Genomic DNA, 25,949 nt, shown 5'->3' with positions numbered 1-25,949 from the left:
GACCACATTCGACGAGCTCAATGACCTCCGACTTAGGTATAGTATTCCTGGTGAGATACCTCTTAGGATCCCAGGAAAGAAGGATACACCTAGCCGGCCTCCCAGGGGATACGTTACCCTGTATCTGGAGAGCTTTAAGTATGGGCTGAGGTGTCCCTTGCAGCCTTACTTTGCCCGGATACTTAACGGGCTAAATCTGGCTCCTGGTCAGCTGAACCCCAACGGGTGGAGAGTGCTCTCTGGTCTGTTCATATTGTGGGACAGATGTTGCCAAAGCGAGCCCACGGTTGATGAGGTGAAGCACCTGTACCAGCTGAAGAGCAGCCCTAAAGATGCCGGCTGGTACTACTTCCAATCTGGTACCAAGAGCAGGAAACCCATAACTGATCTTCCAACTGGTGGTGGTGGGACTTGGAAGAGGAAATTCTTTTTTGCTGGGGGTCCCTGGGGTCAAGTTGCACAAATAGACGGGAAGGATTGTCGCGTCCCACCCCGTTTCACGGTCCCAGGTTGCCTGCTCGCTTTAGATGTCTTGTATCCATAATTGTTCCTGCTGTATTGGTTTGTCTCTAACCAAGTGTCTGTTTGTGCTGTAGTTTCCTGGGGTGTTCACTTCCCGCTCCGACCTGGTCTGCTTAAACGGGTCGAGGCTGTATTGGCCAATTCCTGCTCGAGCCGAGAACTGCTATCTACATACAACTTCCTCGAGTCTCGGTTGATACTTCCTGGCCATAAGATGGAGGACGCAGTGATTGGAGCTCTGACCAGGAAACGCTCTCGGCCTCCAACAACCGATAGGGACCAGGACAAAGATGCTCCCGCTGCGAAGCGAAAGAACATCGTGCAGCAGGTTCCTCCCTTGCAGGCTCTCCCTCCTGCCTCTGCTAAAGTCGGGGAATCCAGTAGAGCGGCCACTGATCCTGCTTCCTCTTCTCCACCTGTTGTGCCTCGGTCTCGCTTACCCGACAGCCGACCAGAACACTTGGTTCCCTATCTCAATGAGTTGTCTAAACTCGTGAGCAAGAAGGACCTGGAGGGCTTTGACGGTTGTACCCTGGGCGAGCTGGTGGGAGCCATGCAGTACAGTGCTTTCCATCTCAGCTGCATGGCCACCTACTATAAGGCCAAGGTTGGCCGTTACGACAGGAAGATGAAGGAGGACATTCAATCGGCGACGACCAGAGCTGACGTTGCCGAGAAAAAGGCGGGGGAGCTAAACGTTGAGAACCTCAAGCTGATAGAGCAAGAGTCCCTTGCTCAAGCAAAAGCCATTACCCTCGAGGAGGAGCTGACCAAGGTTAAGGACGATCTCCAAGGGCAGAGGGCTATGTATGAGGCTCAGCTCGAATCTCTCCGCGATTCCCAGCGAGCTCATGTAGAGAACTTGGAGAGGGAGGCCGACAACCAGTACGACCAGGGACTTCGGCATTCGTATCGTTGTATCATGGCCGTCCTCGGGAAGCAACACCCTGATCTGAAGATGGATGACCTTGCAGCTGGTGTTGCTCAACATATGGACGAGGAGGCGGCCAAGGAAGATGCCGAGGGGTTAGAGCCGATCGTGATTGAGGAGGGTAACTCTCCTCCTCGTGCAGTCCCTGCTGATGTTGGCGAGGCGAGCACCCCCCCGGACGCAACTGGTGATACCCCTCCCGCACCCGAGGAGGTCCAGCCAACCGATGCTGCTCGGCTCACTGATCCACCATCTTTTTGATATATTTCTTCTTGTATTGTAATGAACAACGTTTATGAAATTTATCCCCTCTGTTAGCCATTAATAAAAATGTTGTTGATTACTATCTCGTGTCGTACTCATGAATTAATTTTCGTCTGAAACGCTGATCGATTCTGTCTCGCCGTAAGACAGGCTTTGAGACTTGGTGAGGCCTTTGGGTGCCGTAGAAAACTTTCCGAATGCTTCGGAGTCTGCTCGCCTTCTCGCGAACGAGCAGATCCTGGCATGCTGGGCTTTTGTCTGGCCCTAAGACAGACTTTGAGACTTTGTCGAGCCTTCGCATGCCTTGGGAATCTTCTTCAAACGATTTGGATTCTGCTGCCTTCTCGTGGCCGAGCAGATCCTGGCATGCTTGGCTTCTGTCTCGCCATAAGACAGGCTTTGAGACTTGGCGAGCCTTTGCATGCCTTAGGGTTTTCTTCAACGATTTGGATTCTGCTGCCTTCTCGTGGCCGAGCAGATCCTGGCATGCTTGGCTTCTGTCTCGCCATAAGACAGGCTCTGAGACTTGGCGAGCCTTTGCATGCCTTAGGATTTTCTTCAAACGATTTGGATTCTGCTGCCTTCTCGTGGCCGAGCAGATCCTGGCATGCTTGGCTTCTGTCTCGCCATAAGACAGGCTCTGAGACTTGGCGAGCCTTTGCATGCCTTAGGATTTTCTTCAAACGATTTGGATTCTGCTGCCTTCTCGTGGCCGAGCAGATCCTGGCACGCTTGGCTTCTGTCTCGCCATAAGACAGGCTCTGAGACTTGGCGAGCCTTCGCATGCCTTAGGATTTTCTTCAAACGATTTGGATTCTGCTGCCTTCTCGTGGCCGAGCAGATCCTGGCATGCTTGGCTTCTGTCTCGCCATAAGACAGGCTCTGAGACTTGGCGAGCCTTTGCATGCCTTAGGATTTTCTTCAAACGATTTGGATTCTGCTGCCTTCTCGTGGCCGAGCAGATCCTGGCATGCTTGGCTTCTGTCTCGCCATAAGACAGGCTCTGAGACTTGGCGAGCCTTTGCATGCCTTAGGATTTTCTTCAAACGATTTGGATTCTGCTGCCTTCTCGTGGCCGAGCAGATCCTGGCATGCTTGGCTTCTGTCTCGCCATAAGACAGGCTCTGAGACTTGGCGAGCCTTTGCATGCCTTAGGATTTTTTTCGGTTTCAAGCGAATAAAATTCGTCGACGTTACATTAATGGCAGGATTTGACTTACATGAAATTGTTCGGACATAAAACATAAAAATAAAAGATAGACAGCATGAGCAGAAATTGCTTTAAAATGTGAGCAAGTCTTACTGGAAGTATTTTCGGAGGTGTGCTGCGTTCCATGGGCGTTTCACTTCGTGGCCGTCCGCGCGAACCAGCTTGTAAGCTCCGGGCCCCGCTATCTGCTTGACTCTATACGGCCCTTCCCAATTCGGTCCCAGCACTCCTTGAGTCGAATCTTTGGTGCTCTGATTCACTCTTCTCAGTACCCAGTCTCCGACCCTGAATTGCCGTATGTTCACCTTCTGGTTATAATACCGAGCAACCCTCTGTTGGTAAGTGACTGATCGCTCGGCTGCTTGTTCCCTCCTCTCCATTAGCAGATCAAGATTCAAACATATCTGCTCGTCGTTCTCCTGTTCATTGAAATGATCTGTCCGGTGTGTGGTCGTTCCTACCTCAGCTGGCACGACCGCTTCATGTCCGAAAGCCAAAGCGAACGGTGTCTCCCCCGTTGCGGTTTTGTGGGTTGTTCTGTATGCCCATAGCACACCTGACAGCTCGTCAACCCACGCACCCTTTTTTGCTCCGAGCCTGGTTTTCAGAAGCCTCTTGACTGTCTTGTTGGCTGCTTCTACTTGTCCATTCGATTGGGGGTGAGCAGGCGAGCAATACTTCAGCTCTATCCCGAGGTTCTGGCAGAAATCCCTGAAGCTGTGATTATCGAACTGCCTGCCATTATCCGTTACCAAGGCATATGGGATCCCGTATCGACAGACCAGGTTTCTCCACACGAAGTCTGTTGTTTTCTTCTCTGTGATCCTGCTAAGGGCTTCTACCTCTATCCACTTCGTGAAGTAATCTATAGCGACTATTGCATGTGTTGCTGCTCCTCGTCCCTTTGGCAATGGGCCGATCAGATCAATTCCCCATTGAGCGAATGGCCAAGGGGAGGCCATGGAGGTGAGCTTCTCTGGTGGTTGGTTAGAGAAATTCACAAAACTCTGGCAGCTTGCACAGCTCCTGGTCTTCCTTTGCGCATCCTGGTGCATCGTCGGCCAGAAATATCCCTGCCTTAGAACCTTGTGGGCCAGGGACCTCCCGCCAGAATGATTCCCGCAAATTCCTTCATGCACTTCCCTCAGCACGTAATCCGCGTCGTCATCGTCCAAACACCGAAGGAACGGTAATGTATATCCTCGTCGATACAGTACCCCATCGATCATCGTGTATCTCGAGGCCTGAGCTCTAATCTTCCGAGCCCGTAGCTTATCTGGTGGTAAGACCCCGTCTCTAAGGTATGAAACTATCGGGTCCATCCACGAGCTTTTTTGTTCTATCCGCAACACCCCCAAATTTTGCTCGATACTCGGGCGAGACTTCACTTCTAGGGGGACCGACTTTGGCATTTTTGGGTCGGCGACGGCTGCCATCCTAGCCAAAATGTCTGCTCGACTATTCTGCTCCCTGGGGATTTGTATCACCTCCACTGCTTCGAACTTCCCCATCATCTGCCTGACTATCCTTAGGTATTGTTCCATCTTCTCCTCTCTTGGTTGGAATCTTTCACTGACATGATTCGCAACCAGCTGGGAATCGGTTCTGATCTTAACTCTGTCCGCTTTCACGGCCCTAGCCAATTCCAGCCCTGCTATCAAGGCTTCATATTCTGCCTGGTTATTTGTGGCTGCAAATTCCAACTTTACAGCATAAGAGATCTCCTCCCCCTCTGGGCCTTCCAGGACAATCCCTGCTCCTGAACCCCGCTCTCCTGATGACCCATCCACAGATATCTGCCATACTTGAGTTTCGTCGTTGCCTACATCTGCATCTTGCTGACCCAAGCATACTTCGGGCTCCGCGAACTCAGCTATGAAATCGGCCATTGCCTGGGCCTTTATCGCCGCGCGGGGTTTATAGTCTAAGTCGAATTCGCTCAGCTCTACAGCCCATTTGACGAGCCGACCAGAGGCATCCGGCTTGTGCAGAATTTGACGCAATGGCTGGTTGGTGATTACCGAGACCGGGAATGCTTGAAAGTACGGCCTCAACTTCCGAGCAGCAACCACAAGGGCCAGTGCCCATTTCTCCATCGTTGGGTATCTGGTCTCAGCGTCGAGCAGGGCCTTGCTGGTGTAGTATATCGGATACTGAATTCCTTCTTCCTCTCTCACCAGAACGGAACTGGCGGCCCGATCAGATACCGCCAAATACAGATTCAACTTGTCCCCATCCCTCGGTGTGGACAGTAGCGGAGCTTGCTGCAAGTAATGCTTCAAGTTCCGGAAGGCTTCCTCGCATTCTGGGGTCCATTCCGTTTTCTTTCCCCTCCTTATCACTTGAAAGAATGGCTGACACTTATCTGTAGCCTTGGATATGAATCTGCTCAACGCCGCCAACCTCCCCGTGAGGCTCTGCATCTCCTTCAGGTTTCGAGGAGACGTCATTTGCACAATCGCCTGGATCTTCTCGGGATTTGCTTCAATCCCCCTATGGCTCACCATGAATCCCAGGAATTTCCCGGACTCGACCCCGAAAGCACACTTCTCCGGGTTGAGCTTCATCTTATACTTCCTCAAAAGCTCGAACGTCTCCTCGAGATGTCTGACATGTTCCTTCGGGACTTTGGACTTGGTGATCATGTCGTCCACGTACACCTCCATGGTTTTCCCGATCAAGGGCTTAAAGACTTTATTCACCAGCCTTTGATAGGTGGCCCAGCATTCTTGAGACCGAATGGCATCACCCTGTAACAGAACAGACCTTGGTTAGTGATGAAAGCCGTGCTCTCCTCATCCGGCTCGTACATGGGGATCTGGTTGTATCCCGAGAATGCGTCCATGAAGCTAAGCAGACCATGTCCAGCCGTTGAATCTACTAGCTGATCGATCTTTGGTAAAGGGAAGCTGTCTTTTGGGCACGCCTTATTGAGGTCTGTGAAATCCACACACATCCTCCACTTGCCGTTCGCCTTCTTTACCAACACCACATTTGATATCCACTCTGGGTAATTGACTTCCCGAATGAACCCTGCTCTCAGAAGCTTCTCCACCTCATCATTTACAGCCTCATACCTCTCCTGGTTGAAGCACCTCCTCTTCTGCCTTACTGCCCGAGCACCTTTCTTTATTGCCAGCCTATGACATGCTACCTCTGGGTCAATCCCTGGCATGTCCTCATGTGTCCAGGCAAACACGTCGGCATGAGCCTGTAAGCATTTCACCAACTCCTGCTTTTGCTCTCCCTCAAGTCTCGACCCGATTCTGATCGTCTTTCCCGGGTTCTCCGGTCCCATGCTTACTGTTTCCAGATCCTCTACGGGTTCTTGTCTGCCAGTCTTGTTTTCCGCTCGGGTATCGAGGGATGTTATCTGCATCGCCTCCCTTGCTGCCGAGGAGTAGCAGCTTCTTGCGATCCTCTAGTCTCCTCGTACCACTCCGACTACCCCATTCACCCGGTACTTCAGAGACAGATAATGGTTGGACAGCACCGCTTTGCTCATCCTTAAAAATGGCCGACCTAGGATCATCTGGTAAGGACCTTCCTCGTCCACTACGACGAAGTCCAGTATCATTGTTCTTTCTGTCGGGGGGCTCCCGATTGTGATAGGCAGTTCGACCACGCCCAGAGGGACCAGCTTCCCTCCTCCGAACCCCTTCAAGGAGGTGTTGGTGTATTCCAACTTCCGGTCGGCTATTCCCATCTCTTCCAAAGTTGATTTAAATAGCACATCAACCGAGCTCCCCGTATCAACCAGTATCCGGTCAAACTTCTTGCTAGCGATCGTAGCCTTGATGACTAAAGCGTCCTCGTGGGGGTATAGAATCCCTTCCTCATCCTCATCCGTCCACATGATTGGCACTTGCCTGACCCTTGCTCGTTTGGCTGCTGGGGTGTTGAAGAGTATCTCTTTACTGGTCATGGCGTATCTGGCATAATTTTTTCTCGATCTGTTCGAATCTCCAGCCAACGTTGGGCCCCCAGCTATCACCCTCGCTGCGGGCGGCTCGCGTCTCAAGATTCCATCACTCTGCTCCCCTTCATCCGTGGTGGCCACCATCGGGAAAGTCCCATCCATAAACTCGTCCAGGTACCGATTTCTCACCAAATCTTCGACCTGGGTCTTGAGATCTCTACACTCTGCTGTGGTATGGCCATGGGTGCCATGGAACTTACAATAACGTCCTCTATCCCTCCTGTTGGGTAGCTTTGTTATTGGTGTGGGGAGGTGCAGCAGCCCTCGACCCTTTATGGCCTCGTACACCTCATCCAGGGGCATCTTCAAGGGAGTGTACCGCCCATAGTCCTGGTTCTGGTCGACCAGATGCACTGCTCTTTCTCTGTTTGCCCCACTGTGAGTTGGGGGCGGTGGGAGTGCTTCTGGTCTGCTCGTCCTGCTACCGTGGGAATGTTGATGAAGATCGCCGGATGCCGAATCATGTCTTCTCCAAGGCTCCCTAGCTGGGGAACGAGGAGGTGGCGCCCTGTTGCGCTGATACTGTGGCGGCCTCTGATGAGGCTGGTAAGCAATTACCCTACCTCCTGCTCCACTACCGGAGATCTGGTGGTCCCTCCTCCTGTTCGGTCCATTAGTTGGTAATGCTTTCTTCTCTTTCCTCCCTAACCCTTCCAACTGGTCTGTCTTGATCCGTGCAGCCTTCTCCTCCTCAATCTCGATGTCTCTTTTAGCCTGTTCGTATGCGGCTGCATACGTTTGAATAGCTGGGCTTCTTAAATTGTACCACAGCCTTCCTATCTTCACCCCTTCTTTCAGTCCCCTTAACGCCTGAGGGTGGTTGAAGGCTCCCAAGTCGAGGACAGCCCGATGAAACCTCTTGATGAATTCCCGAAGGGTTTCTTGCTCCCCCTGTTTCATGCTCTTCAGCTCCATCATGTCATCTTCCGGTGACATTGCCCCACTAAACTGCTCTGCGAATTCCTGGCACATCTGCTCGAAGGTTTTTATGCTGCCCCGAGGAAGTTTCCTGTACCATTCTCGTGCACGTCCCTCAAGGGATAGTGGGAACACCCTGCACCTTTGGGATGGAGATAATCCCTGGACCCCCGTTATGTCGTTGAAGCGCTCTATGTGCACCAGCGGGTCAGTTCTTCCCGAGTATCTGAGGTCGGGGAGGCGGAAATCTCTTGGAATAACTGCCCTCATGATCTCTGCTGCGAGCGGTGATTCCCCGTCCAGCATTATCCTCCAACCAGGGGCTCTGTTCCTCCCTTGCATGTCATCAATTATTTGCGCTAGCCTTCGCACTTCCTCCTCCAGCTGTCCTGCGCGACCAGGGTCGCGCGCTGCAGCTTGATCCCGCTCTCGCTCTACATCATGTAAGTGTTGCCTCAGTTCTGTTTCCTCTGCGTTCACCACCCCGTCGCCCCCGTCACAAGTCTGTCTTACCGGGGACTGCTCTCTTTCTCTATGAAATTCTCCCCGCAGAGGTACGTTGCCTCTCTCACCGCCAAATCTCCCAGCGGTTTGACTTCTCTCCGCACTATCGGTACCTGGTGCCGCTCCACCGCCTCTCACCCTTCCCTCTTGGGTTACCCTTCGCTCGTTCCGCAGCTCATGCAGGATGGTTGTCAAGGTTTCCATCTGCTTTTCCATTCGCTCCATCCGGTCGAACATGACTTTTTCCCGTGCTTCGCTGATCACCTCCCTCAGCGTCACGGAATCGTTAAGCCTTATGTCACCCCCTTGTGCGCTACTTCCTCCTATCTCCATTGACTTTCGCTTACTCCACCCCTCTTCTTGCTATCGACAGAAGCTTTTTGCTCTGGGTCCCCACAGACGGCGCCAAAATGTTGATGCGAGATTCCGGTTCTCCTCGTTCTACGATCAGGATCTCTGCTCGATCAACTTCGTCACTACCAGGAGGTCTCCTCGCCAGGCTTCTTCTCCGGAGGTCCCTGCGTACACAGATAAGTCAGAGTACGCCGGTTGTTTTCCCGGCGCAAACCCTCCGACGCTCAAGTCAGATATGAAGGTTCGGGAAAAGCTTGCCACAGGTCTTATGGCGTTTCTTGTGGTTTTCTCCCCTTTTCTCAAGAATGCCAACCCTTTTACCTTCGTTGGCTACCTTTTTATAGGCTTCCTCTGAATCTCAGTCTTCCGCTCTTTTCGAGACGGTATGGGACTCCAACTGCTGCGTTATGGGCAAAACATGGGATCTAGCGTGTTACGCCACGGTTCAGGGGAAGCGTGGCTGCCACGGCTCTGTGAGACCTTGCGTGTTACGCCACGGTTCTGGGGAAAGTGTGGCTGTCCTGGCTCCGTGAGATCTTGCGTGTTACGTCGCGGTTCTGGGGAAAGCGTGGCTGTTGTGCCTAGATTCTCGTGCTGGAGAGCACGTCTTGCCAACTGCCGTCGACCGGGTCTCCTCGCCTCTCGATCTCTAGCCGGAATGGCCTCGTGCCTTTTATAGGAATTGGCCTCGCGGACGACAACATCGTGGACGAGCAGGATGTTTCTGCTCCTGTTCTTCCACGCGCCAGGCTTTAACGGAAAACACCGGTTCGCAGAACTCCGCCATCAGATGTCTGCTCGTCGTTCCTGGTCCCTTCGACGCATTTGTCCCAAACAGTATCCCTCCCAAACAGAACTTATGAAACAAGGCATGTATTTGATTGATCAATGTGATTGTTAATCTCGAATGTATTTCATTAATAGCTTTTTGTATAACTTTCGTGAGGCTGAATTTTTTGTATTTAAATCCTTATCTTTAGATGTGGAAAGATAAAATAAAATAAAATAAAAACAAACCAACAGCATATTCTAAAGTGAAATTTGAAAGGGTTCCATTGAGCTTGACATGGGACAAGTATACCAATTAAGTCTCAGGTGTGTATCCATGCCACACAAGTCATTATCCTGATCTACGCTGACTCCTAGTTGCTTCAATTAGTGAACACAGCATGATTTGTAAGACACAGCAAATGGCTGTCTGAAGAAGACGAATGCGATCGAGATCAATGAACAATTCAAGCACTTACATTGATAAAATTACCTTTGCACAGTTAAAATTTGCTATAAATTGCTTATGAACAGCAAGCAGAGCATAAATCACAAAAGCTTTATAAAAGATAACAACTTGAATAATTGATTACAAGTTTAGGTTCATTTATATACAGAGAGAAGAATAAAGAGACAGCTGGCCTAAGGGGTAAGATTTGTAAACACACAAATAACAACCTGTGAATATGACAAATATTAGCCAATCATGTTCAGCTTCTAGAAACGTAATCCTTGCATGCTTATTTGCTGTGATTCTTCAGTAGCTCCATTCTGCCAGCTCAGTAAATCTTCTGCATATTCTGATTGCAAATGAGTGTAGCTGAGATGGCATGCTAGCTTGTCATCAGAGTCAGCTGTTGAATTCTCACAGCTGCTATTTTCAACATGCACTGGCTGAGCATTGCAGCAAATTTATGGATGATTTGACAACACAGTGGGGAGGGGGCAGAAGGAAAAAATCGAACCATTGTCTTTTGGGTATCAAAAACTTGCATGAGTATATAAGTTGGAAATACAAAATTTCTGAAGCGTGATACCAACTAATTGGTTTAAAATAGTGTACTTGTGTTACATGAGTGAATTTGGATATTAGAAGTTTCAGACATGAAAATTGAATGCTCAATATTATAATCCTTGATTTATTTACCTCAAGAACCAAACCAATATAACAAATGAGGACCCAAAACCCCAAAAGTTAAGTCCACCTGAGGACTCTAAAACAAATATATATTGATTATCCAACGAGAATTAATTTTCATTCATTAATTAAAAGAAAACTAGCGTGAATTTATTATCTTTCAATTTGAAATAAAAAGATGTGACCAACTTTGAGAATATGAAAAGCAAAAAGTACGACATTGCTTGTCAGGATATTGCCAAGGATGAATGATAAACAGAAATAAAATTCTGTAAAAAATAGAAGTACAACTTGATTTCTGTAGGCTTGTGCAATTGGAAACCGTCACCAAATGTGATTTAAAATATAAAATAAATCACAAGAAGTAGTGACAATTAACACAAATTGTGGGGGAGAGGTTAAGATCTTTCCTTTCTTTTCTTTTCCCTAAGAAAGCAATCGGTGGTTAAAATGCATTGTGGCCACCTTGTTACAACCTTCCTAGCTATTAAGGTTGTAAGTCAAACAGCATTCCCTAGTTTAGAACTCGATGAACATAAAGTCAGGGATATCCAATGATCAAAAAGTAAAAACTGTGTCAATGCGTTTATGAAAGTTAAAGAGAACAAGTTCAGCTGATCATGTATATAGAATAAACCCTGAAAAAAGTTAATAATGACGACCAATCAATCTTTCTTACTCCATCTTCTATATGCTTCCATATGGCTCCAGCATGCTATGGGAATGTTAATAATCACTATGCATCATAGCATACGAATGGGAAGATACAGATTCGGCAACAGCGATGTTCCAGTACCTTGAGAGTTTTCATTGTAATTAAGTCATAAGAATCTATCTTCCCTGCATTTATCAGATATGCAATCTTTCCCAATCCCAGTTGCTGCCAGAAGAGATAGCTGAGTCATCAAGGAATGAACCAACAGAAAGGAGACACATTTGGAAAACTCCTCGCATCAGTGAAGATTAAACACAAATTTCAATGAGAATATTTAATAGAAAAATAATCAAACAAAGAGTATAGACTACAGGAGAAACTATTTCGATAGGAGGATCTTCCTCAGTTTTTCTCAAAAATGATCTCTATGACTAAGTAATTTCACGCTAAGCACTGAGAACCAGGAATTAATCCCATTCTGTGCTAGCAATGAAAGTAATCCTATCAAATACCCATTTCCTTTCTTTTTTTTTTTTGGTCCACCTAAATCCAATTTCAAGCAAACCATGCCCGCGGGCTCTGAGTCATTGGTTATACATAGCTCACAGGAAGTTTCCTGCAATATTGTGGCTGCTTGTTTCATGGCTTTAATTTGAGCTTCAGTTCAGATTCTAACCGTCCACAAATGAAGTTTAACATCCTCCTCTATGCTTGTCAAAAACGGATGAAAAGTGCCCAGAAGAATTTTAGCCCAGTGATTCTAGCACTCTATTTAGAAAAGTAATAAACACAGCTAATTGACGTAAAACTCAAAATTGACTATCTCCCAAGGTACCCTCGAACCTATCTGCCACAATAGTCCTCAAAAACAAAAATGGAAAATTTCATGAAATACCTGACTGAGTGCAAGTAATATAACCTATAGAACACTAGGAGGTCAAGTTCATTCTCTAAAATTCATCAGCCTCACTAAAGTACATTCCTAGCTTCCCCACTTCATACGACACACTTCCATTGTCATTGAATTGTTCGATATGGTCCGTCCTAAATTATCACCCGAAATCATATTTGTTTTCACTGTCCCAAGTTTCTATGGAATTACATTCTTTTGACATAAAAAATGCCAGCAACCAACAACCAACATAAAAAATTGACGACAGATGCTTGTCCCCCTCCCCCCCCCCCCCCAAAAGCCTTAATGGCCTCTCCGGCCGCCGGAGATGGCAACCAGCCATCACCAGTTTCCACCCTCTCCGCCGAAGAACGAATTAACAGGAGTTTGAATCCTCCTAAGAAATCATTTAGACGACCCCCTAAATTCACCAATGACCCGCCACCTGACGTCCAACAGCCTCCACCGCGAATCAAACCTCTCCAGCGGCAAACTGTCCACAATCCATCTACACAACCACCACATATCTCTCCAAACCACTCCCATGCAGACCCTCCATCTCAAATCTAACCCCATGGAAACCAACCACCTACATCCACTGCCGATATTCTCTCGAAACTTCAGCAACCTTCAACGACACCTAATGCCGTAAGCGAACAAAAGAAAAGCCTATTAATAGTGGCATAAATGTCTATGAAGGCTGCCGTGAGGTAGCAAATCAACCGCCCCTCCATTCACTTGAAGAAGGGGAAGAAAAAAGTGCTCAAGATGAGCCGGATCTCATGAACTCGCCGGATAACGGTAATGGCAGCCAGCCACCACCAGCTCCTCCCCTCACTTCCAGAAATGATCCTCCTTTTCTTAGGAGATCTCAAAGGCAAACCCGCTCAAAGTATAGGAGTCATTCGCCAGCCACCCAACTCCAACAGCCCCCAACGTCCGCAAACATAGACAATCAACCGCCAACCATCGAGCCACCATCACCTTCAAACCAAACCAAGCCTTTATTACCATCTAGCCCGCAACCATCACAAGCCACACAAGACCAATCGGGAGATGCACAACCTGCTGTCACAGCCCTTATGCACCCCCAAAACCAGCCCGTGCCCCATGGCCATTTATGTCAAGATTCGGTTCAAGGTACAACCACCAGTCAGCCTCAATCACCACCACACAAACAACCCCCACACACCAAAAAACCCCATGCAAATCACAAACAAGCACTCGGGACAGTGCTCAACACCAGCTGCAGCTGTTAACCACCGTAAGCCAGCCGCATGCAACCTCCACCGAACCCAGCCAAGGGCAGCAAACATCCAACCAAGACCAGCCCAAAAGTCAGCACGCGTGCAGCAGCCCCCATGATCGTGAGACACTTTCGGCAGCACATGAATTGTGTTCCCCATGTGTGTTCCCCACTAGCATTTCCCATGCCCCACCAGCCTCTCCCACTCGGCAAACGCAAGCCCAACCCACTTCCGAATTTAATAACCCCCAAAATGTTCCCATGATCCAAAACATCACTCAACCCACGTCCACACTCTCTTATGCCTCGGTTTTGAATTCCGTCCCTAATCAAAACAAATCCATTAAAAAATCATTCGTGGATATTATGAACAGCCCAATCAGCTCGACGATTTCGATGAAGACCGTCACTTCGTTCGAGGGGAGCCTAACATGCAATTTTCCACTGCAGAAATTTAAGCGATGGCCATTCCTTTCAAGCTCTCATTAGTTGGTAAATTTTCTTACAATAGACCTAGTATGGAATTAATTCGTAATTTTTTTACTACTTTGAGATTGAAAGGAAATTCTAAGGTGTCTCTTTTAAATAATCGACATCTGTTAATTCAATTAGATGTTGATGAGGACTACTCCCGCCTATGGATTAGGCAGACATGGTACATTAATGGGAATGCCATAAGAATTTTTAAATGGACAACTGATTTTCGATGTTCCGAGGAGTCCCCTATAGTCCCAGTATGGATATTTTTTCCTTACCTGCCTGTCAATTTCATGCACTGTAAGGAAGCATTATTTTCGATTGCATCAACCATTGGTAAGCCATTGCGAATTGATCAAGCTACTACCTCTTTAACCCGCCCTTCTGTAGCTAGGGTATTAGTGGAGTATGATGTCACTGAACCTCCGTTGCCACGAATATAAATCGGTGTGGGAGATTTTGGATTTTGACAAAGTGTAATTTTTGAGAAAATTCCACTCTAATGTGCTTCCTGCAAGCACCTTGGCTATACCATTGAGACATATTACGTGGCCAATCTGAAGCTCCATCCCCAGCGGCCTAGTGGGAATTGGCAGACCAGAGTAAAAAATGGTAAGAAGTCAAAAGTTCTACGTCAGATACTCCACAACCCTCAGATACTCTACAACCTGAGCCTTCTATCACTAAGCAAATTGCGGATGCAGGGTCCCCGACCACCAAACCTACAGAGAATCGAGCTAATGTTACAAATTCTACATTCGTTCAGGAGCCGATTACCCAAGATGCCACAACTCATGATTCTAAGGTCTGAGAACCTCGTGATCAAAGCCTTTCTCCCCTGCGGAGCATTGGTGAGTATAATCCACATCTTCATCTAGCCTCCAGCACAGATTTTAGGCATTATAATTCTCATACTGATAATGATGATAGTTCTGATGAGCACCTAGCGAATAACGAACACTTTTTGTCTGCACCTGAGAATTATGAGAGAGTTGACTTTAGCCCTGATTTTAGCATTGCCGATCAATCGAAAAAGGGCTTTAAATTACTTGCCGACCGCAAGTATCGTAAGTCATATTATCAACATCTACATTAGTCATTTTTATTATAATTCTCATGTTAGTCTATGTCTTAATCTTTTCTTTTTCTGTTGTATTTTTTTCTCTTGATTGGAGGTTTTGGTTTTTGTCCCCCTCCTTCTATCTTTCATTATCTGTTCTAAATGACAAGTAGGAGTCCCGCCTAACCCCCCACCATAGAGTGGTATGCTTATTGAAAAAAACAATCTTCAAACTAAACAGGGTAATTCAACTAATGCAATGACAAAATAAAAGGGGGCGTGGGGTTACGTGAATGGCGAGGCTAAATGGGTTATTAAAGCCACGTTTGGGAAAACGATGTCGCGTTGGCGTTTGGCAAAAACCAAAGTTCATGGTCCCTCTAGCCTTCTGTCCCTGTGACCGCTCCCTCCAGTCTTGCCTTTACTTGATAAACTGTAACCCTCACACCCACATTCAATTGACTCCACAATTGCTGGCTGGGGCTTAAATTATTGGGGCATTGTACGATTTGTACAGATTGGAATTGAGCTGTTGGATGGTTCAACATGGGTATTGAGCCAAGTGTTGTACTGGTAGTGTTGTTGACGATTGAAACTGAGAGAGACAGGTGAGGAGTGAGGATAGCCGAGTGGTGAATCATGGATTCGACTTTCGAGTCCTTCTGAGTACTCTGTGTGTTACTCTCAATTAAAACCTAGGCAGAGATATATCTTGTTTGTAAGTACAGCAGATATTCCTTTAATTTCATTCCTATATCAGTATTCATCCGAACTAAATAGCATTGAGAAAAAAATTGATGATATGTTTCTTTTGAGAAAGTGCATGCACATAAAAGAATCATTCAAGAATTTTCGGTAGCAACAGTTACCAATCATTCAAAAATTGTTGCCTCTTGTCCAAACTTTTCAATTGTAATGTTGAAATAAACAGAATAAGATTCATCTCTGAAGCTCAGCAATGGTGCCAAGAGATAATTCCTGTTTGATCCTTTTGCTAGAAAGCTGATAGGATGATACTGACTAATTCCTTTTTGCATTACAAAGCTAGCTGCCTGCTTAAATCCATCATCCGGTTGCTGGCAGTTGAGCTTCAGGGCTGTGCCAGCTTTAAGATTCACATCGCTAAACACGAAGCAACCCTTACGACTTACTGACTCCAAGGATACAGTATCAGGCTTTCCATCCAATCCAGCATTTACTTGGAAAACTGAATTTCCAGGATTATTTGCAATCACGAGGCTGTCATTATTTCCTTGCTGCATTAAAAGCTTTCCTGGAAAATCAAAAGGCTCAAGCATGACTTGTTTGCCGACAACATCTTTAACGGTAGTGAAATTTATTGGCCGCTGGTCATTCCCGATGAGTCTGAATGTTGCATTAGCATCATCACCAGTGCCAGCTGCAGGCCAGGGCTCCATTGTAACAGATTGATTTTTCATCAAGACTAAACTTGAGTTTCCAGATTTTTGTGAGAAAGTAACGAGGCCAGCATTGTATGATGCAGGAATTGGGGTAATCCATTCTGAAAGAGATTTTACTGATCCGGTCTTAATTTCATGGTCGTGCTGGGAGTTTCCAGCAAGTAGATAAGGACCGTAAAATATTGCTTGAAGAGACGCATACTGTGGCCGATCATCTGAACAAAACAATTAGTCATTTTTAGGTTAATTTAAAGAGGACAAGTTATGGATGAAAATATAGACCTTTGATGGCTTCTGTCCGCAAATTAATTGGCAGCTGGATGAATAATTTGTCATCAGGACTCCATTCTCTAGTCACAGAAAGGAAATTGCCTGCATCATTATGATGATGTAAGCTTTTGGTGTGTTCTTTTCTTAGTTTCTAAATTAAGATAGATTTGTTAAAATAGAACAGTAAAAGAGGAGATTTACCTGGTGATGGTATTTGCAAATTATCTTTATTTAATGTAGCCTTGGCACCATTTGGATTTGCCCAAAATGGTATACGCAAATTCAAGACAGACGATACCCCTGGCCCCTGCATGTATAGATAAAGATTAAGGTTTTCATTTTCAGTGATTCTAGCTAGTTACTTGATCATTCGATCCAAAAAATCACATCGTTAGGCAAGAGTCCATCAGAAAAGATAAATGAAATCAGTGTACCTTGTTAGAAGTGAATGTGAGTGCCATCCGAAGGTTTTGATCCCATGAAACGACAGGATCAACATTCTGATGTATCACAGTCTGACCAGCTTTCCAATCAAAACTGCTTGATATGTACTGAATAATGTAAACACCGGGACCTTTTCCTTCCTGTTCAAAGTATATTGAATCTCCCAATTTTGCAAATGATTCAATTCCTACACGTGTGCAACAAGAAGAAAATATGAAAGTTAATCATAATTAGATGCAACAAGAGCCCCCCGGTGTGGGGGGGGGGGGTGTGGGTAGCATTAAGGGCAATGAATCACTGACCTGTGCCATAACAGCACCAAAACGAGTCAAATGCATCTCCCCAGCCATGGTAAGATTTAGCCTTGGAACTTCCAGGAGATAAAGGAAGCATATAAATCATCACTCCAGGTTCTGTTCCTCGTTGAATGCCAAGCACACCATTCGTTAGGGCACGTTCATAATAATCTGCATATGTTACTTGTTTTGTCCATTTAAAAAGATACCGGGACACCTACAAAAGGGATGAAATGTTAAAAATAACTTAAATCAATAAATTTATCGTCAGCTCCAACAATTCACAAGCCATATACGTACCTTTAGCATGTTATAGGTTGTACATGATTCTTCAGTCTCTGCAGATAGAGCGGTTGCTATCCGCTTTGGATCCGTCCTAATTGATGAAAATCAATTAGGAAATTAATCAACAGTATATAATTATATACATAGAGGTTCAAAATGTAAACTATAACTAAATTAGTTCTGTTCTTATTACCAGAACTCCTGGTGTGATGTTCCTCCTGTTGCATACGAGTGAGAAGAATTTATAATGTCCATGAAGAAAGTCCCCATTGCCTGGCAATTACCAAACATGAACTGTGCTTGTAATACTTTCTTAAATGAAGCCCAGGAAAAAAATGGCAGAGCCTATTTAATAAAGATATAGCAACTGAAACAATAATGCAAGGCTCTTTTAGATGATCAAATTTGTATGTCGAAGTAATTGGATTACCATGGATTGCTCATCACCAGTGAGTTCATATCGGTTTTGCACACCACAAACAAGAGGGATATGTGTATTGGCATGTAATCCTGCAATGTTGTCCGCCTGCAACCATAAGAAATTCTATAAAAACATTCATCAAGGTTTAATATCAAATTATTTGAACAGAAATGCATCCACTTAATTATTCGTTGATATTTTAATTTACCTTTACTGCAAGAAGTCCAAGAAAGCATGGTTTGTCAAAGAGTTCAGCCAGCTTCAAATGCTTTGGATCTTTCTGGCCACAGTAACAATTAAAAAAGAAAAAAAAATATCTTAGATAAAAGTTAAGGATGAATTTGTTTTTTCATTAGTTATCAACAATGATAAAATTTTCTCATATATGTATACAAATTACTTACTGTTATACCGTACAATTTGTAGAGGACATCATTCATGCCACCACTTTCATCATTAAGCGTTTGATAGTGCCTTTCTAAGCTGGATCTAGCTATTAAATTTTGAACACGAGTGTTAAAATAATCAGCCATCCAAATTGTTATGTTCAGTGCTTGACCATTGTTAGCCAATGTGTACTGATCCAATAATCCTGCCATGATCTGTCCCCCAAAAAAAAAAATCAGAACAAAAATTTATCCCAAATTGCTATCCATTAATTCCACGAATGGATTTTTATCATTAAAAAACAAATATTTAGTAAAAATTTAACCTTGTGAATGGTGTAGTATGGAGCCCAGACATATACTAAGTTTTCGAGGCGATCGAAAAACTCACTCGGAAATGCTGAGAGATACCCGGTTCCAATTTTTTTCTGACATTCAGATAGAACAGACATTACTGCATCCATTTTCTGTTTTACAGTTTCATTGCGAGTGCTTGCCCATGCCATTGCAGTCGCACTCAAGTAATGCCCTTCAATATGTTAAAAGTTTAGATCAAAAGAGAAACCGGAACGTTATAAAAAATAAAGCAGAAAGTCTAGTGGATTTTGCCGAAATCCTAGTGGACAGGCTAAATTCAAAATTCACCGTTTCTTGAACAAAATTAAGAATGAATTAGAAGCTTAACATATACCTAGAAAATGACCTCGGAGCTCCATTTTCTGGTCCTCCCAGCCTCCGTAGGGGGCTCCAGGAGTTGGCAAACTGGCAGTTTTTCTAAAGCTCCAAACGAGTCTAGCAACGTCCAACATCACCAAATACTCCAAATTCGTCTGCTGTGCTCGCCAATGCATAGAATTCGGAAGCAACCTAACGTCATGCAATGACACTTCCTTTAGAAAATCCCCGGGCAATTTAAAATCTCCGGTAGCATTCGTGTTCCTCAGCATTGTGTTATCAAATTTCTCTTCCGCAGCCTGAAACTTTGATGCTTCCGGGCCTTCATTGGCTGGAGATCGCAATTGATAACTAGAAAGCATCTCCTTCTTCCAGGCTTCATCATTTATTGATGAGAGTTTAGCTCTCATTGTGCTGGATGCAAGCTCGGCCTTATTTGGGAAAAGGTTTACGCATTCTTTTGCAAAAGCTAAATTACATAACAGAAAGTAAATCAACACATTGGAGAATACAACTCCCTTCATTTTTTTATTCGAGTTTTTTTCCTCAGGATTGAATGAAGCAATCCAAATTATGTTCTCATATTTAATTGTATAGACAAGAGTACAGAGGCAGCTAAAAAAAAGGAAGAAATGTGTGGTATGCATAAGAGTGTCTGAAAGTGTGCTGTCAATTAACATGCAATATTGCCTATTTCTAGCGAAAATTTGACTTTTGACTGTTCTTGCGCAGTTGCTAATGATCCGGTATAGGTAATAATCCAAATGAGATAATTCTGATTAAGGTATACGAGTCTCAGAACGTCATATGATATGAGGTGTAAAGGCTACTTCTAATTATAGGTGCCCTTCGTTTATAACCACAGCAAAATTGACCTATTACTGTTTTTGTGCAATTACTTAAACAATGGATTCTTTTTAATTGCAATATCACTCTTGTGGGCAGTTGAACCAACTAATATTCACTAATTTTATGTATGAGTCTACATGTATGTATATGAGATTAAAAGAAAGAATGACACTTTGATCCTTTAAGTAGGGTATTCAAAATCAGTATAATCCACTCAATCTGTCCAATTCATAAAAATTCAACTCGTATCATAAAAATTCAATCTATGAATTGGTAGATTGGATTGATTGAAATTTTCAAAATTCATAGTCCGTGAGTAAATCTGTAAAATTCCAGAAATTCACAAAATATAGTATTTATTTAATTTTTAAAAATATATTAAAAGTTATAAATGTGGCATTATTAGTAAATAAAGCAGTTACACTAACACCACATTATATATTCTCTAGTAATAATATAAAATGAAAATAATTAAAAATAGCCTAAGTAAATAAACAAATATAGCTACCTAAATAGTATTATTGGAATAAATATTTTTATTTGTTATTTATTTCAATTATATATGTCTTTGTTCAGGTTAAGGTATGAAATACAAGTTGGAGGTGGACATTTTGACAAATTATCCAAGCTTTTAAGTTTCAACTTTTGCATTGATTAATTCCATAATTTTAGTTAATTTTCATATATTAATCTAAACAAGTCAGATTTTTTCTTTTCGTTATGTTATAATTTGAAACTTTAAATTATTTTAGTTTTATTTAAACAATCAATTCATTTAGATCTTCTTTAATTTTAAATTTGATCGATAGCAAAATTATTCTTATATTAGGACTATTTATTTATGTTAAGTCCATTATTTATAGAGTTGGCATCTTATGGCAAGTCTAGTTAAATTAAAATTTTATTTATTGCATATCTTGTAATAGGGATTAATTTATTAATCTCTAATTAAGTGAGATTCCAATTTATTAGGAATATTTGTTTCCTAATTTAATTAGATGTCTAATTTAGCAAGTCAATTAAAGATGAGATTCTATAATTAACGTATGAGATATATTTAGAGCAAGAAGTTGGTTTAAACAGGAAGTTCATTAAATGTTCTAGATATTTCTTGGGAGACAAGCAAGGCAAGAAGATCATATTTATTCTTATTTCAATTCATAAGAATTATAAGAGGAAAGAAACTCTTATTTGGAAAGAATTTAAGTCTTTTAAGACTTGCTATTTTTGTGAAACCCTAGTGCCTATATAAAGAGAGATATTTCACAATTGAAGGTATGCAACACATAGCATAAAGTAGAGAAGCAAATTTGGACCTCCTCCCTAGAGAATCCGGATTTGGCACATAATATTGTGTTGATTTATTTACTTATCTTCTTTTCATCTCTATGGAGAGTCTATGTGGATCTTGAATCAGTAAATATTGAAAAATTGAAGAATTGCTATTGATTACTTTGTGGAGAGTCTATGTGGATCTTGAATCACTAAACATTGAAAAATTGAAGAATTGTTATTGATCACTTTGTAAAGTGCCTTGAGGATTGTGGATTAAGAGGGGTAGCAATTATTCAAGAGAAGCAGATTCAGTTTAAGGTTGAGTAAACTGTATGGTGATTAACTATAAGTGAGAGTCTTATGTTTGGTAAATTCATAGGTTGTAACATCTCAATTTAGTGATATATTCACCGCCATATTCTAAGGATAATTACTAAGGCCAACATTGTAAAATTTAGATTCTCCAAAAAAAAATAAAATTCAGACTTCAAATGGAAGATTATATTAATATGTTATATTATAAGCCTTGCCTTGGAGGGCAAGTAGCCAACATTAATTTAATCTATACATTATTTTGTCGAGGAAGGAATTTATTAATTTACAAAAAAAAACACAAAAAAATTCCGTTGCCTCGCCTCCAAAGTCAATTTTAGATTACCTAAAGCTAATAACGATATTAATCATATGGCGAGATACTTAATTTACACACACTTTTTTTTTTAATTTTAGTGGCAACCTCACTTTGTCTTCACTATATATATATATATATATATAATCTCTTTAATTTCTTTGTCCATGAAAATCTTCAATTCATTGCCTAATTAGTTGTTAATTAAATCAAAATTTACCAAATATAACCAATTTTACACAGAAAGCATACTTTTTATAACACCTTAGCTGCCAGAACTGAAATCTACTGGGTTATCTGAGCTATCGGTGACATATTGAAGGATTTAGATCAAATTGAGGTGATGGCTTTTAAAGTTCTAAGCCCCGTACCATCTTTCCACTAATGAAAGTAATAGCAGAAATCGATTTGAGTTAATGAAACTTATAAAATTAACAAAGTATAGAGAAGCAAGATCTAAAAGTTCTGAATCATCAATAATTTCGATGTCCACGTTTTCCCTTATCTTGCATTTGTGTTTGATAAGGCTTTAACAAATGATTTAACACACCCACAGGTACACGTTAAGTGCTCTTACATGTCGTATATTGATGACAATAATGATCACAATTTTCATGATTCTTTAAATCAACAACTATCCTTTTTTTTCATATAGCGTTGCACATCCGAATTGTTATCTCAATATTTTATTTTAAATGATATGACATTCATCAATTAGATGGCGAGAAAATATAATTAATTTACTTAAATATTATAGTATTTATCAATTGAATGGTGAGAAAATACAATTAATTCACCTGAATATAATAAAAAATAAAAACGACTTAATGAATGACACCTCATATGCCACATTATTTAGGATGAAATTTAGGATAAATAATTTAGGATCCATTATCTAAATATGTCATTATTTCTCCTCCAGAGGAAAACTTAATACTTATTAATATCGAAATTACAAGGAACCATTTGGTATAAAATGATTATCTTTCATTACAACAATAGCCGAATTAATGAGAATTAAGCTGCCTTTAAACTTCATGGCTTCTCATTTTCGTGCAGGAGGAATAGTGAAGCCTGTGGAAAATATATTACATCAGAATATCAACCAATAATATATGGTACAAATAATAACAATATGCCAATAACTTGCAATTACTTAGTGAGACTTATAACAAGACAAGCACTAATTAATGATTCATATGTCATCAGTCACAATATATGATAGATGGATAAAAGAGTGATTTAAAAAAATGAAAAAAGAAAATGATGTTGTTTGATGGTGATCTTGTCATCCTTTAATTATCCTTTTGTCCAAATATCATTGTTCGATAAAAATGTTATTACAACAGCATTGATTAATTATTGAGCCTTAAAAACATATGGACTTACTCCCACATTGGGTTCCAGGTGAAAGATATATGCCGCATGATCTGGCCACGAAAACCGCCTTTTTTGTGCTGATGAAGTCACTGATGGTTTCCACAACATCATCGGTGAGGAACTTGCAGACACATGGAACATCAATGGTCTTCAACTCAGCACAACAGCCTTGAGATGGCGGCTCCTGTGGCCCTATTTTTCCAGCGTACCTGAGGCACTCTGACACGAGGTTTGAGACATTGACTCCGCAGCTTTTGGCCGAAACTATTTGGTTTTTGGATACCATAAATCCGGCAATTACTAGAATTGCAAGGGGCAAGATATAAACCCTAGGGCTCATGTTTTTGTGAAAGTTCTAAGAGTGCTTTTATGCAGGTTTGGTTTTGAATTAATTTTTAATGCTAAATAGAGAAGAAGAATGAGAGCACACGAGAATCTTGGTGTCTAATTCACGTGGATATTGGTATTATCCACTTCAGATCGGCAGGTTTTGTTACTTTAAATTTCTTGTAAAGAGAGAACATGAGTCATGCGGATCTTGCCACGTGTGCATTATTAGTCTTGCATAGCCAAGATGTTATTCTTTTATTAATTCTGCTTTTATCAACTATTCATCATATCCATGTGTTTTGTTCAGGCGAAAGCTATAAGATGAGTAGTAGAGAGTTCCAGTTCATGTTGTCTATCCTTGACTTTCATGTCTCTCAAAAAAGAAAGTTGAGAATTGTGAATTTAATTGTTAGTTATCTGAAAAACAGTCATCCAATGCTACTAATTTAATTTCACGTGTCATTAGAATTTTAAAAGTCAATTATAGACGAGGATAAAAAATAAATTACTAAATGGAAAAAAAAAATATACTAGAATTTTGTTGGTTTTCAGTAAGGAAAAAGCTCTTTTCATCCTTAGGATTTGATGCAATAGACTATGTCATCCATAATTTTCAAATAATAACCTAAAATATCCTTTCGTTAACTCACCGTTAGTGTAAAGCCGTTAACTAGTAATTTATTGAGGGCAAAATAGGATTTTTCATTAAAGTGATACAAACTAATTGAAATAATTTTTTTACACAATTAAATAAGACTAAAAAGTATGCAAAATTCATTAACTTTTTCTTCAATGAAGTCAACGATGATATAGTTTGATATAGCCATTAAATAATTGTCATAAGGAACAAACTGTAATTGACATAATATATTAAATCATTGGAAGAAAAACTCAAAAATACCACCCACTTTTATGTGCTTGCATGTGCGGAATATCTTTTTTATCTTCAACTCAATTCAAGTCATTTTACAATGCAATTAGAGAGTATACTTAGATGAAGAAGAAAATTGTGATCTAGGGTTTATAGGGCTTTCATGCCTTCAAAATAGGAAGAAGTGAAAAAAAATGGCTTGAAATAGAAGTTTTTCATATTTTTTTCGGTATTTCCTATTTAGTGGGATTAGATAAAATCATTTTTAGTTAAATGTTAACTTTTACTTATTTTTCTAATTTTCTCTTTGATGGAAAACCCTTTTTTATCCTTAACGAATTACTAACAAATAACATTCAACTAACAATGAGTTAACGAAATGATATTTTGGGCTATTGTTTAAAAAGTAAGGATAAAATGGGTTATTGCATGAAACCATAGGGATGAGAAAGAATTTTTCCCATTTCTAGTATGCTCGTATCCATTCTCGAGAGAAATTTCTAGATGCAATCGGAATTCCACCTCATCCGTATGTTTATCTAATAAAATCTTGACAAACGCATATTTATTTTAAATAGACCAATTAAGATAGTATGATAGTGATAATGGTCTAAGAAAATATGTGAAACATGTGGTCAATTTTATTCTGGAGGTCAGAATTAAAAAAAAATGTAAATTTAGAAAGTCAAAATACGGAATCTCTAAATTATTGGATAAACTTAAATTATGAATCTTATCTCGAATTGTTTTTCAACTTGGGAAGGCCTGGCTTCCCCAAACTAACATAAGTCTGTCACGATGTTCATTTTTGTAAATGAAGCAATATAGTGAGTTTATGTTTTATTATTTTGTTAACCATAACCCCTCAACCCAACCCATTACACCCAAATTAAACGTATCTCATTCAATTTTGTAACCTTAGGTGGTCCAATTAAATTTAACAAACTCTAGCTGGTAACCATAGGTTGGATAAGTGATATAATAATAGAGGCGGCACCCATATTTAATAAAAAAAAAAAAAAAGACAACTAGCTTATTAATTATGTGCACAATTAAAACATTGTGCTTATTTCCAGTACATATATGAAAACATGAAAACAAATTATACAACAAGATCGTATAGCTGCTCAGAATATTGTGGTTATTTCTAGTACATATATGAAAGCATGGAAACAAATTATACAACAAGATCTTATAGCTGCTCAGAACACGTATTCTGGCTTATTAAGTAATTGAAATATTAATTAGTAGAATTCATAGCAAGTCCGGCAGCTCCTGCTTCACCCCTCTCCCATTATCATGCAAATCATGGAATGGTTATACCTGTACACAGAACATTTTATATGATAATATTAGCATACACAGTATAAACTAAACAACAATAGCAATAGTAATAACATAACTCAAAACACGAATTTGAGAGTAAAATAAGTTCGTTTAAGTATAATTAAACGATAGTATCTAGTCGTAAATTTAAATTTTTACTCCCTTTTCTTTTTT

At 41.8% G+C, this 25,949-nt stretch overlaps 4 protein-coding genes across 4 annotated transcripts in view; 1 reads left to right on the top strand and 3 right to left on the bottom strand.

Moving 5' to 3' along the window:
* Positions 1–9,583, top strand: part of LOC18053154 (MDIS1-interacting receptor like kinase 2) — a 13,207-nt gene extending 3,624 nt beyond the window's left edge. The window contains exon 4 of the mRNA XM_024190702.1: positions 9,539–9,583. Within this exon, the coding sequence (XP_024046470.1) occupies positions 9,539–9,583 (45 nt within the window). The remainder of the gene's footprint in view (positions 1–9,538) is intronic.
* A 6,184-nt stretch (positions 9,584–15,767) lies between these two features.
* Positions 15,768–19,668, bottom strand: LOC18053153. Its single transcript, XM_006446161.2, has 12 exons — positions 19,133–19,668; positions 18,768–18,970; positions 18,460–18,657; positions 18,264–18,335; positions 18,065–18,160; positions 17,828–17,907; positions 17,650–17,725; positions 17,356–17,566; positions 17,044–17,240; positions 16,811–16,916; positions 16,622–16,711; positions 15,768–16,554 (listed from the first exon to the last, which is right to left on the bottom strand). The coding sequence occupies exons 1-12, from the start codon at positions 19,638–19,640 to the stop codon at positions 15,791–15,793; spliced, it is 2,601 nt and encodes an 866-aa protein (XP_006446224.2). The 5' UTR covers positions 19,641–19,668; the 3' UTR covers positions 15,768–15,790.
* A 3,109-nt stretch (positions 19,669–22,777) lies between these two features.
* On the bottom strand, positions 22,778–23,683 carry LOC18053152. The gene is made up of 2 exons (XM_006446160.2): positions 23,258–23,683; positions 22,778–22,942 (listed from the first exon to the last, which is right to left on the bottom strand). Exons 1-2 carry the CDS (start codon positions 23,586–23,588, stop codon positions 22,914–22,916), a joined length of 360 nt encoding a protein of 119 aa, XP_006446223.1. The 5' UTR covers positions 23,589–23,683; the 3' UTR covers positions 22,778–22,913.
* Positions 23,684–25,482: 1,799 nt separating this feature from the next.
* Positions 25,483–25,949, bottom strand: part of LOC18053150 — an 11,482-nt gene continuing 11,015 nt past the window's right edge. The window contains exon 2 of the mRNA XM_024191173.1: positions 25,483–25,772. Coding sequence (XP_024046941.1) covers positions 25,756–25,772 — 17 coding nt within the window. The 3' untranslated portion in view covers positions 25,483–25,755. The remainder of the gene's footprint in view (positions 25,773–25,949) is intronic.

This window comes from Citrus clementina, unplaced genomic scaffold, assembly GCF_000493195.1.
Source record: "Citrus clementina cultivar Clemenules unplaced genomic scaffold, Citrus_clementina_v1.0 scaffold_2, whole genome shotgun sequence".
Taxonomy (NCBI): domain Eukaryota; kingdom Viridiplantae; phylum Streptophyta; class Magnoliopsida; order Sapindales; family Rutaceae; genus Citrus; species Citrus x clementina.
Note: the sequence above shows the minus strand (reverse complement) of the source record. Positions and strands in the feature narration are given on the sequence as shown.

Excerpts from the sequence above, each read along its gene's own strand:
- LOC18053153 (XM_006446161.2), bottom strand. The coding sequence starts at position 19,640 with ATGAAGGGAGTTGTATTCTCCAATGTGTTGATTTACTTTCTGTTATGT. Across the intron at positions 18,161-18,263 it reads TTGGACTTCTTGCAGTAAAG|GCGGACAACATTGCAGGATT; the intron begins GTAAATTAAAAT and ends TTATGGTTGCAG. Across the intron at positions 17,908-18,064 it reads CTGGTGATGAGCAATCCATG|GCAATGGGGACTTTCTTCAT; the intron begins GTAATCCAATTA and ends GGTAATTGCCAG.
- LOC18053152 (XM_006446160.2), bottom strand. The coding sequence starts at position 23,588 with ATGAGCCCTAGGGTTTATATCTTGCCCCTTGCAATTCTAGTAATTGCC. Across the intron at positions 22,943-23,257 it reads ACCTGGAACCCAATGTGGGA|GCTTCACTATTCCTCCTGCA; the intron begins GTAAGTCCATAT and ends TATTTTCCACAG.